This window comes from Antechinus flavipes, chromosome 2 (genome assembly GCF_016432865.1).
Source record: "Antechinus flavipes isolate AdamAnt ecotype Samford, QLD, Australia chromosome 2, AdamAnt_v2, whole genome shotgun sequence".
Classification (NCBI taxonomy): Eukaryota; Metazoa; Chordata; class Mammalia; order Dasyuromorphia; family Dasyuridae; genus Antechinus; species Antechinus flavipes.
The window spans coordinates 10954760-10967846 of record NC_067399.1 but is presented as its reverse complement, the minus strand read 5'-3'; the positions used below and the strand labels follow the sequence as shown (position 1 = coordinate 10967846).

General features: G+C 41.2%; 1 protein-coding gene across 1 annotated transcript; it reads right to left on the bottom strand.

Moving 5' to 3' along the window:
* Positions 1–509: 509 nt before the first annotated feature.
* C2H2orf78 (chromosome 2 C2orf78 homolog) lies at positions 510–13087 on the bottom strand. Its single transcript, XM_051982889.1, has 3 exons — positions 11870–13087; positions 4853–5620; positions 510–2561 (listed from the first exon to the last, which is right to left on the bottom strand). The coding sequence occupies exons 1-3, from the start codon at positions 12027–12029 to the stop codon at positions 652–654; spliced, it is 2838 nt and encodes a 945-aa protein (XP_051838849.1). The 5' UTR covers positions 12030–13087; the 3' UTR covers positions 510–651.

Here is a 13087-nt window from a genome sequence, read left to right as displayed (position 1 = left end):
ACTTATCCAGAGTCACACATCTAGTATCTGAGGCCATATTTGGACTCGGGTCTTCCTGACTGTAGACCTGGCATTCTTAACCACCGCAACACGACTTTCCATTGAAGTTGGATTTGAAATGGGATTTGAAGCCAGATCTTTCCAACCAAAAATCCAGTGCCTTATAGAACCAGCCTTCTGATGTTATTCTTGCTGTTTTCCCTTTTCCTGCCCCACCCTCTTTATTCCTTTCTCCGAACACTTTTATTAATGAAGCTCAACAGGTTTCCCTCACCCTTGCACTTCCCACCTTCCCCTCCTCCAACCCTCGTTCCTTTCCCACAAATCCTCCCCAACCCTCGATTCCAGCCCCCTCACCACCAAAATGTAATTGTGTGTGTGTGTGTATGTGTGTGTATTACATACATATATTTGTATGTACGTATATACATATATGTGCATATATATACATATATATGGCATAGCACCCAAAACTCAAAGAGCCCAAGGTCAGATATCTGGGAGTCTTTTCATTGCTCATCCATCTTGTCCCTGACCAGAACAGCTCTATTAACGGTTTATTGAAGTATCAGAATAAATAGGGACATGCATATCTATATATATATACAAACATTTGGTACCCAGAAGGCCCAAGAGTCCTAGCTGCTCTGATCAGATCATGTAGCCATAACGCCTTGCAATTTCCAAGTCTTTTTCCCGCTCAATGAAAAACTGCAGCTTGCCCAAGGAGGTATACTTGGCGGCATTCTCTCGCTCCCGCTGAGCTTGCCTCTTCATGGCTTCTCGCTCAGGCCTCTGCTCTTTGGTGATAGGCTTTGACATCACAGGCTCAGGGACATTCGGCTTCCTCCATGGGATTGGCTGAAAGCAGAAATCTTGAGGTTGGAACTGAGCCTGAGGCTGCGGCTGGGTCATAACCACCACCGCCTGTTTGGAGGAGGTGCTGGCAGCCGACTCTGGGGAGATGGACAGGACCAGGTGGCTCGGGAGACACGGCTGCAGCTGGGGAGAAGGGCAAGGTGCTGATTTCAGAAGCATGGGCCGAGGAGGAGCCGACTGAGGTGGTACAGCCGACACGGGCCGGGCGGGGTTGGAGGGACCGGGCTGAGCCGGATTGCCCAGACGGGCAGGGTTGGTGGTAGAAAGCCGGTGGGGAGCCAAGGGCTGTGGTTTTCGAGGAATAGGCCGAGTCAAAGGCCTGTCTAAGGTCGGAAAAGGCAAAGGCACCAACTTGACTTTCCCCGGAGGTGGTGGCTTGGTGTGGGATGGAGATGGACACTGGTTCTCAGCACTGCCCTCCGGTTTCCGAACTTTGGCTTTGGCGGCTGCAAGGAGGCTGACCTGAGTTTTCATAGGACCTTGGCCTTCTGCTGGGGTTTCCAGCCACTGTTTGATCCCTGGAGTTGGCTGGGGGACTTGGACAGGGCCAGCCATCTTATCGTTCTTCTTGCCCAGGGCGTGAAACACCTGAACTGACTCCAGCATGTGCATACCCAGGAAGCTCCGGGGCTTCTTAAAGGCCTCTTGACTGAGTTCGGGATGGTTCTTCTTGCGCTTCATCTTGGGAAGGGCCGGCTTCTCCTCCGGTTTAGCTCGACCCCCAGGAGGCTCATTCCCTTCCACTTTCTCATAACAGGTGTCTCCGGTTCCCTCCATTTTCTCCTGGCTGGGGCATTTGGTCTTGCTGGTTCTGCTGTTCGGGGCTTTTCGAGACTTGCCATTGGTCGATTTTGCCATTTCCAGGGGAGAAAACTCATTGGCCACAGAACCAGAGATAGCTGCCATATCCCCAGCAAGCAGGCAGTCTGGGTTTCTTGGCAAGACTTTGGCCGGCAGAACAGTGGCCATCAGCTCGGGAACTTTACGTTTAGTTTTCTTGGTAGGGTCTGAAGGCTCCTTGCCTGTACACGGTTTTCCTTGCACCCGGACCACTTTGGCCGTTTTGACTACTTTGGGTTTGGTGGCCCTGAGACCTTTGGGCTGGTCAACCTCCTTCAAGGGAGAGAGGAGACGGGGAAGGCGGAAATCTTCCACCAGTTTGTTGATATCAGTGAGACTGGGAATGGGCTCCATCCCATTCTCTAGTGCCTCTTGATCACCAAGACTCAGGCCATTCTTCACCAGATGGCATTCCCTTGGACTAGTACTTTCTTTAAGAGCATCAGGGCAGAGAGGATCGATGCACGCCAGAAGCTGGTTAATATCAGGGATCTCCAAGGGAAGGAGTGGAGGATCCTGTATTTCCAAAGGGACATGGCAGGGATCCAGAGTCTGCGAGAACTTGGCCTTCACTCCCTCCACTTTCCATTTCTCCTTCTCAAGGCATGCCAAATTCTTCTTATCCTTGAGCTCAATGTTTGGGGCGGGAGGCAGGGCAAGTAAGTTTCCGGAATTCTGGGACGGGGTTGCCAAGGAGCTGTCCCCAGCAACTTCTGCTGGTGGAGTGCCCTCAAGAATCTGAAGGTTGCTTCCGTTGCCCCCCCAGGACTTGGAGAGTTCCAGGGTTTGTGGCAAAGAGAACGTTCGGGCAGTAGGCTGCAGCCCCAGGGAAGTCTCCATCACTGCAAAGAAACCAAAAGGAGAATCATTACCCATTATTGGAGAGCCTTTCATAGGCACAAAGAAATCCAGGACACCTCGCGCAATTGCTTTTTGAAGAAACAGAAACCAGAGTTTTCGAGTTGGCTCAATCATCGGTGTTCTGTGCTGTGCCTTGCTTTTCTCCTCTATAACAAGGGTATGGAAATACTTATTCTGTTTTCTCCACCGGATTAGAGAAGATGAAATGAGGGAGCTACCCAATACTAGACAAAGAAAACACTAAAACTTTTTTTTCAAGGATATTTTTCATCCCATCTACTCCCCTGAACCAAAGCTATATCTTGACTTGTTAAGGATCAAATGAGCACTGAGTATCAGATAGGAATTTGAACTCGGTCCTTCTGACTCCAAATCCAAAGAGCAAAGTTACTATAATCTTCACGGCACCTGCTACTCTAACAGAACATTCTTCCTTATACAAGAATTGGGGGGCTGGCTTCAATTCCACGGGAAATAAAGAGTAGCTCTGGGGCTTGTAGAGGCTATTTAGATGACCTGAAGAGCTACCTTACTCACAATGAGAAACACAATGAGTGACTCATTTTACTTACCTCACCCAAGGGAAATGATGGGAGTTTTACATCCAACTGATGACTAGGGAGTCTAAAGTTCTCTCTCTCACCTCACCTTTTTCTCTTAGAATCCCTAGGTTTTTTTTTCAGAGTTCAGCTTAGCTGCCACCTCCTATAGGAAGCTTTTCCCAATTTCCTCAACCATTTATGTTTCACCCTCAAATATCCTTGTGTTTACCTTATATATTTAGGAGGTTTCATACTCCCTTCTGTAATCAGGAGTCATGGCTTTAAAATGAATGGAAAATAATCTATATTCTGATCCCTTTATTAAACTTGAAGTCTTTAATTAGACTGACAAGGTTAGGCTGTGTTAGGTAACAGAATAAGTTATCAATACCCCCTGGGAGGTTTTAAATAGTGGGGAAAAGTCAATAATTTGTTCAGTAAAGCAGTAGACCAACCCAATTTTAAAGGATCTCAAATTCTTCTCTCTGATATAGAAGCACTATGGGGTAGTAGAAAAGGCAGAGAAGAGAGTTTCTACCTCACTTCACTCCTACACTTGACCATGTCCCCAGAGAGAAAGGATATCCAGCTGAGAGTAAAAGCAATGACCTACCAAATGCAAATTTTAGAGTCATTCCAGAAGGAAAATTCATCATCTAAGAGCAGAGATACACCAAGGACAAATATGGACGTAGAAGTATAGTCATCTATTGAATGAAGTGGAGTCAAAGACCATTATCATGTACACAAGAGAATTGGTTATGGATTCAAAAAAGGACACAAGAGAATACTATTGGTTATGGATTCAAAAAAGGATACAGGAGTTACTCATAACCACGTATTCCTTAAACAAGTGACTCATTACCATTGTACTTGAAGTTAATCTGACTCTCCCCTTGGACCTTGAATTTGTGAGAGTGTATGCCCCAGACTTTGAGATAGAAAAATCTTATATTACCAGTTTCTACTACACTTTTACTAGAAACTAATTACTGCCTACTGACTGATTATGGAGGGGTATCACAACAGTGGGGGCTCGTGAGCAGAGTTACTATAATCTCAGCACTCCGAGTTTATCTCTACAATTCCAAAATGGAGTCTGGACATCCAGTCCACCAATGTCACTGGGAGTTAAATAAGTACCCCCCAATGGAGATGCTATACTTCTATATGTATATGTTATCTCCCCTGATATAAAATAAGTTCCTTGATGACAAGAACCATTTTAGGTATATTTGTATCTAAAGAGTTTATCAGAGTACTGCACATTTAAGAAATAATTGCTATTGATTAGATAGGAACTTTACTAGCTTGAATGCAAGACCCAAAGCTCAGCATAGTAGGGAAAAGTAAGAAAAATTAATGGCCAATAGGGCAATCAACAATAGTGCTCTTGCTTGAGGAACTGGAATTAAAGGGTATTTCCTTCCATCTACGCTCCTAAATATGCTAAAGTAGCAAGATATGTTGATCCCAGGAAGACAATCTCAATGTAAACAGCAAAGGACAATGGCCGTCCAATTTTGTAAAATTATTAAGATTAGAAAAGTCTTAGGACTTTTTTGTCTAGCCCCTTCATTTTGCAGATGAGAGAAGAGAAACCTAGAGAAATTAGGAGACTTTCCCAAAGTCTTGCAGATAGACTTACAATGAAAAAGAGATTAATCCCATGTTGGCGCCTCCCTCGGTTGTTGACCTCCTTACCTTTCCTCTCTTTGTACAATACTCACCTTGGAAACCTGAATCTTTGACTGGCTGGGCCCGAACAGGGTAATACAGGCCTGAGGTGGAGACAGGTGGTCGGGATCCAGGGGGCTGGACCTCTTTGAGGACCATCACCATCTCTGGCTGAGATGCCACTGGTACCGAAGGGGTCCTACCTCCCTTGTAAGACACAGATCCATAGGACTGCATGCAAGGGCCAAGCTCACCCGTGAGGAGGGGCCCCAGGGCTCCTTGATTGTAGTAATAAACTTGGCTTCCATTCTGGTAAGGGACAGACACATTGTTGGGCCCCTGACTTGGCATTTGTGGGGACGCCCCCTGCTGCACAAGGCTAGCTGATAATTGTGGGTAGAGGGGTACCACAGTATTGGCATCTGCAGCTTTATCATACTGGGCTGGGGCTGGTATCGCGGAAGTTGGCGTGTCCTGACCGATGACCGTCACAGTGAAGTCTCCAAGAGATGGCTTCTCCCCACTACTTCCAGACATGTCCCACTCATATATGCCTGGGTAGGAGGAGGCGGCTGGAGTGGAAATCTGGCCCTGCCCAGGGACTCCAGACAGGATGGTGGTGCTGGAGTGCTGGTAGAGGTAGGTACTGCCCATGAGTGGGGGGAAAGGCACGCCAGAGGCAGAGGGCAGGAGCCAGGCAGAGCCGATGGCTGGGGCCGAGACTCTGGAGAAGTTGCAGAGGTTGCCAGTGCTGTTTACCACTGGGAAGGAGAGGTGCAGAGGATTAGGGGTCCCAAGCATGGATGGATTTTGGAAGTTTTCTGAAAGAAACAAGAGAAGAAAAGCTGCAAATAAAGCCACAGACACAGCCACCCAAATCAGGAGAAGTCCCTAACTAAAAGAGCTCTTCTTGGTCATCATTGTGTCAGGGACGCAGTTCAAAAGAGTCTGTTATTAAATTTTCAATTTAAGTATCAGAAATCAGCAAATGCTGCAAATAAGATCTTGGTTTATTATCTTGTTTATCGTTTAGATTTAAGAAGATTATGAAGAACATAACATATTAATAGTAAAATTGTTTCCACTACATTTATTTCCCCTCAAGGAGCTGATTGTTAAATATTATCAGGACATCATTGGTTAGGGATTAAAAAAAAAAAAACCTGTAAGGTCCTGTAATAAAAACCTTTTTTGTTATAGATGAGAAACTGGGGTAGAGAAGTTAATCTCCTGGCCAGGTCTCTTAGGTAGTATTGGAATAAGGATTTGAACCCAAGTCTTCGATTTTCCAAATCAATAAGCATTTATTAAGCATCTATTAGACACCAAGTACTGTACTATGTACTTGGGACATGAAAGCATAAATATACAATCAACTTATTTATGTTCTGCTAGGACCTTAATACCATAATGAATTAGATGGGACCATGGAGGTTCTGCTCAATGAAATGTAAGCTCCTACAAGGTCATAAACTCTTTCAATTCTGTCATTCTATCCCCTAAATCCTAGGATAGGGCCTTCCTTATAGCCAATAGTTACTTAATAAAGTTTATTAAATTAACCCTTATCTCAACCCATTCTAACTAAAAAAAAAAAAAAAAAAACAAACCTGAAGCCAAGAGTGATTTTTGATGTCGTGGCAGGACTGAGGTGCTCTCTCTGCTACATCAACTGAATCTTTGAGGAAACATGACTTTCTGGCGAGAAATTAGCTGTGTATGTTTATGCGTGTATGAGTGTGTATGTGTATATATGTATAGGTGATAGTTGTCATCCTCTGTCTTTGGAGAGAATCAAAATAACATCATTATGCTACAGTCGAGTTACAATGTGTTTGTTTGCATGTGGCGGATCAGACCGGTAAGAGCTCCGAATTCTCTTTCACAAGCCAGATACAAATAGTCCCTATGAACATTTGGGATGACGTCTCTAATTTCGCACATCTCATGTTTCTTCTGAGCTAATTCAATTCTGCTTTGCTCCTAGATCCCAGCCTCTATTTTGATGAGGTCATTCCATCCCGGGGGGTCCCGTGTCAATATCTTCCATGTTATACCATCGATTCTAAAAATTCTTGAGAGACCTTGAAAATGAAATTGTATCAGTTTTTCTAACCACCTTATGGGCGCTTGCCATGTGTGAGTTCTCCATAAAGTCATCTTTTTTGGAAAGCCTTCATTTGACATTTGAACAGTGTGGCCGGCCCGATGGATTTGCCCTCTCTGCAGCGGAGATGGAACGCTCGGCAGTTGAGTCTGAGAGAGGACCTCGGTGTCCGATACCTCCTCCTGCCCGCTGATCTTCAGAATCTTCTGACAATTCAAATAGAAGCAATTCATTTTCCTGACATGGTGCTGGTCTACTGGCCAGGTTTCCCAGGCGTACGATAATGAGGTCATGTATATATGAGGGTGTAATATATGTATATGTACATATGTGTGTATGTCTATGTAATTGTGAATGTATATTTTATGTGCATGTTATGTATGTTACATTGTATGAATGTGTCTTGTGAATGTGTATGTGTAAAATATATGTGAAGGTATATATATATATGAAGGTGTGTGTATATATGTATATGTGTGTCTATGTGTATGTGAGTGTGAATGTATATTTGTATGTGTATATTGTGTATATTGCATTGTATGAATGTGTATTGTGAATGTATATATGTGTATGTATATGAAGGTGTGTATATATATGTATATGTGTGTCTATGTGTATGTGAGTGTGAATGTATATTTGTATGTGTATATTGTATGTATTGCATTGTATGAATGTGTATTGTGAGTGTGTGTATATAGATATATGTGTGTGTGAAGGTGTGTATGTATATGTGTATGTACATATGTGTGTATGTATATTTATATTGCATATTGTGTATATTACATTGTATGGATGTGTATTATGAATGTGTGTCTATATGTATGTGAGTGTGTATGTATATTTGTGCATATTGTGTGTATTGCATTGTATGAATGTGTATTGTGAATGTATATGTGTGTATGTATGTATATGAAGGTGTGTGCATAGTGCTCAGAGATCACACAGTTTTAAAATCTCAGTCAGAATGTGTGTGGTTCTATGTGTATGTATATTTGTATGTGCATATTGTGTGTACTGCATTATAAGAATGTGTGTTGTGAGTACATATATGTGTGTGTGTGAAGGTATGTGTACATATGCATGTATGTGTATGTGAGTGTATATATATTTGATTGCATATTGTGTGTATTGCATTGTATCAATATGTATTGTGAATGTCTATATGTATATCATAAAGATGTGTATAAGTGTATGGTGTATGTATGTGTATATGTACAACTGTATTGTACGTGTGTGCGCGCGCGTGTGTGTGTATATATGTATGTATATGTATAGTAAGTGTGTGTAACAATATGTGTGTATATGTATTTGTGTATTGTGTAACATGTATGGGTGTATATTATGTGCGTGTATGTAAATGTGTGTGCATATGTGTATGTATATTGTGTTTTATATTGTATTATAAGTATGTATATCGCATGTGGGTGTATGAGTATGCATTCATATGTGTCGCATTGTGTATTCATTGTATATGTATTGTGTGTACATGTATGTGTGTGAATGTGTGTTATATGTATGTATTGTTATATTTATGTGTGTGCTTGTATCTATCTATATGTGTATTGTGTGCTGCATTGTATACATATATATGTGTATGCGTTATCATGTTGTGTTGTATGTGAGTGGATCGTGTATGTGCCCATGTGTGTATATATATGTATGTATGTACATGTGCATTGTGTTATTTTATTGTAGAGTAAGATGTGCACATACATGTGTATCTGTATTGTAGGTTGTTGGTGTATATTGTGTGGATTGTGTGGATATTCATGTTCATGTGAGTGTATGACTGTGTGTACATATGTGCATGTGTGTTGTTTTGTGTATGAGTATTTGTGTATATTGTGTCTGTATATTGTACCGATATGTGTGCGTGTATCACTGTGTGGTGTATATGTGCACTGTATATGCATGTGCATAATATGTGCATTTTGCATGAATAGGTTAATGTGTGTTAGTGTGTTGTAGTGTATGTGTGTGAGATATGCATTGTGTATGTATATACAGATTGTGTACATGAATGTATATGTACGTGTATGTGTTCATACACGTAAGTGTATATATATCTTTATATGCTTCTGCATGTGCATTGTGTATGTGTATAATCCTTCATTTTGCTAGTCTCTATAATCTCAAATTAGGACAAAGTCCCAGCTTATCAACCCTGGCCCGATTTGTACGTGGCCAAGAACACTCTAGAACGTAATGTTTGACCAGCAGGTAGTTATCCAGCCTCGGTTTCTCTGCTGGAAGACTCCAGTGAAATAGGAGCCAAGATGGTGCTAGTTGGATAAAAGCAGTCCATCTCATTGTCTGGCAAGCTCTAAATACTATCCAATCCTTCTGGATATGTTGTCTAAATTGGTGCCTTTACCATTTCTCCTCACTTATCTTCACTAAGTGTGAGGGAGGCTCAATATTTATCAAGCACCAACTGTATGCAGAGCGCTTAACATTGTGTCTTTCCTAGGCTCCTAGAAGTAACATAACTGACTCTACAGTCACTAAGCTAATAAGCATCAGAGCTAGAATCTGAACTTGGTTCCTCTTAAAGTCTCCCTGGATCTTATGGGGGAAAGGAGGAAGCAATTCTGCTCTCAGGGAGCCAAAGGAGCAAATAGAATCCTTCAGTCCTTTTGAGTTTATTCAGGTAACTTATAATTGGGCTCACACTTTGATTTGACTAGTTATTTGACATAACTTCTAACCTAAACCTGGTCCCAAGAACAAGGCTTCTTAACCTGGAGTTCTAGGAACTTATTTAATTTGGTATTTTGTTACTGAATTTTAACATAATTTATTACCTTTGTGAATCCTTTGTATTTTATTCAATAAAATATTTCTGAGGAACCCTGGGGTTTTAGTAAGAAACAAAGGGGCCCATGATACATAAAAGGATAAGAATGAATTTATGATGTACAATGAATTTAAAGGGGGCGTGCATTCCTTGCCTTCTTAAATGGAATCTTATTTTAAGTCCTAAGTCTAAAGCCCAAGATTAGAACTATCTTAAGAGGAATATTATCTTTTTCAAACACACACACACACACACACACACACACAATCCCTGCTGCATCCCATAGATTTATTTGGCTAGTATCTAAACAATGAGCAAAAGTTGTTCTTTTGAAAGTGTTTTTCACACTTTATATCCCTTCAAAATCATTTTGAGCTGCATAAAGACATCCTAGAACACTAGATTAGGAGTTAAGAGTTCAAATCCTTCCTCTTATATTATTTAGGCAGTTCTCAGTTCCTTCCCATCTCTAAATCTATGCTTCCATGATCTATAATAGAATCAGAAAGGTGAGTTGTAACTATCAGTATGAGAGTCATAGCTTAGGCTGTTACATTATATAACTGTCATCATTATTTTCTTGGTTTCATTTTCTGGAGTTCAGATAATATTATTATCATTATCATCATTATTATTATGTTCATCATTTCAAGAAGTAAATCCAAAAAAGGGAATTTGCCCCTTTCCCTGTTGTCTACTTGACATCACCAAGGAAACAGTTTATCAGCCTTGGGTGGAAGTAAATAAGAAGCCTTTCTGAAATATATTCTAATCAAACCTTAGCATATTCATTCATCTATTTTAAAAATTATTGATCGGTTATTCTTCAGAAGACCTCATGTTTCTGTAATAGCTCTAGTTTACATTTTACAATGTTTTAAAAGTCCACAGAGCTCTTCACATAATCAGCAAAACCTTGACAACACTTCATATTTATAAAATGTTTTCCCTGGAAAATCTTAAGACAATGCAAATATTATTATCTGCACGTTCCAGGTGAGGAAACCAAGACTCAGAGGGAGGTGAAAGGATTTGCTCAGAGATCACACAGTTAAAAAATCTCAGAGTCAGAATCCAAATCCAAATTTCCAATTCATTGACCAAAAAAAGGGTTAAGAATGGCTTTGACTTTTCCCTTCTGGGGACAAAGTTCCACGTGTTAATTTTTTTTTTTTCTTTTTGGTTTGAAATGTTTGGTTTCTTCAACATTCCATCTCGAATCCCACCTCATCTTCTGGATTCTATCTGCCTCCTCCTTCCCTTCATTCTAGTCTCTTTTTATATTATTCTTTCCTAATTATTTTCTCCTTTTCCTCCACTCTAAAGGAGCTAATCAATGTTGAAACCAAACCTCTAAGACATTTCTAAATATGCCCTTATTTCCCAACATTTCTCCATGGGCTTTTTCCATTCTCTCTTCCTAGTTTTTCCAACATCAAACTTAATTTGTTGGAATTCACAGTAACTGTGTTATAACTATTTCTGAATGGGACAAAATTTTTAAACTCTCTTAAATGCTTTCAAGAATATAGGATTTTATCAGTAGAGGAGGGACAGATGACTCGTGTGAATCCTGATTCCCTATGTTTTAACTTCTTCACAAACTTTGATAGATGAAGAAAAATTCTCACGTGAGATTACTCTTAGGTGAATCCTGATTCCCTGATTACTCTTAGGTGAATCCTGATTCCTTGTGTTTGAGCTTCTTCATGAACTTTGGTAGATGAATTAATTCTCACGTGAAGTTCATCTCTGTATATTTATTTGGGATAGTTTGGGGAAAATAGACATGTAATCTAATATCATGTCCATGTTCAAAATTCTTCTAGTTAATAGGGGATCTAAATGCCTTTGACTAATAATCTAAATAATGTTAGGTTATATCAGCTCCATGATGAGAGAGAGGAAAGAGGATGGATTAGTGGAAGAAACTTGAAATAACTAAAAGAAAATATCAGTAGCTATTCTTAAAAAAATTTTTTTCTTGGTATGTTTTTTAAAAAAATCATCTCAAAAGCCTGTTAGAATTCCCTTCTTAGCTGACTATTGTTCTACAAAACATCTAAGAAGCTCTGATCTTATTTGTATAACATCTGTTTTCCTAATCGTTTTAGTTCTACTCTTTAAAAAAATCTTCACGCTGATCAAAATAATCTTTTTCCTTACCTGCCATGATTAGAGAAGAGAAAACATCAACTAAGGCCACGTGGTATGAAGAAACGACTCCTGTAGTTGTCCAGGTGACTGAAGTCAGAAAGAGCATGTGTCCAGTATGAATGTGACTGGTCACTTGCGATGGTCCAAGTTTATTTACGGGCAGCTCCATGGAAACCCTAAAGATTCCACCAGGTGGGCAACAGGTTTGGCGGGAGAATGAGGTCACAAAGCCGGTCAGTTTAAAAGGATGGGGTAGCCAATGGAGAGGTCAGAATGCTGGCAGCAAATGGGGGGAAGGAAGGGTGAGCGTCCCGAGTCCTTTCTAAAAAGAAGCCTACTAGCTGGGGATCTTACCCTAGAGAACCTCTAAAACTGGTATATGAAGAAAGGAGGTGGCCAAGGCCACTGATAGGAACAGACCTTTTCCCAGCCTCCTTCCACTACATCCCAAAGCACTTTTCAAATAGACTAGAAATAGTAAACATATTGGTTCATTTGAAGGAAAGATCCTCTATCTAGCTAAGGATATATTACATAAAAAAAGATGTCCTAAAAACAGGTCTGTCACTTAGACCAATCACATGAACCTATAACTTTTTTCATCTCCAAATCAGAGCAAATATGATTTGCTCCTATAGGATTATTTTCTGCACAGGAAGGTGCTAAACTATATTCCTGACCCTAATTCTGAGTCCCTTCCAGTTTCTAAAATTCCATGATCCTATTGATGTTCATCTCTGGGAATGAGCATATAGCCCAATTCCAAAGTTTCCTTTCCCTGGTCCCACTCTCCTTGAATCCTACCTTTGGGCCCACTGCACTTCCCTAGCTTTTCTTCTCTTTCCTGACTTCATCCTAAACATTGCCCCTCCTTTTAGTCTTACACAAGCAATCTCACCCTGCCCCACTCACCCCCTGGCTGCCCCTTCCTCTCAGCTTCTAGAGCCCTTAAGTTCCCTGATGCTTTGGAGACAATCACTCCCAGCTGCAGCAGACCCTGGAGAAGTGGCCAGAATCAGGGGGTACATATCCTTTCTTCTGGTTTTCCTTTTGCTCTAGAGTTCCCCCATCTCTTCTCCTGAGTTCTCTGGCTCTTGATCCTATGACCATGCTGGGCGCCTTGTCACCCCTTTTTCTGCATGGGCGGGGCATCTTGTGGGTCTTTCTTCTTTCCCTGCTGGAGTATCCTAGAAGCCAGGGGAAGACCCCCAATGTGGTTGTCCTATT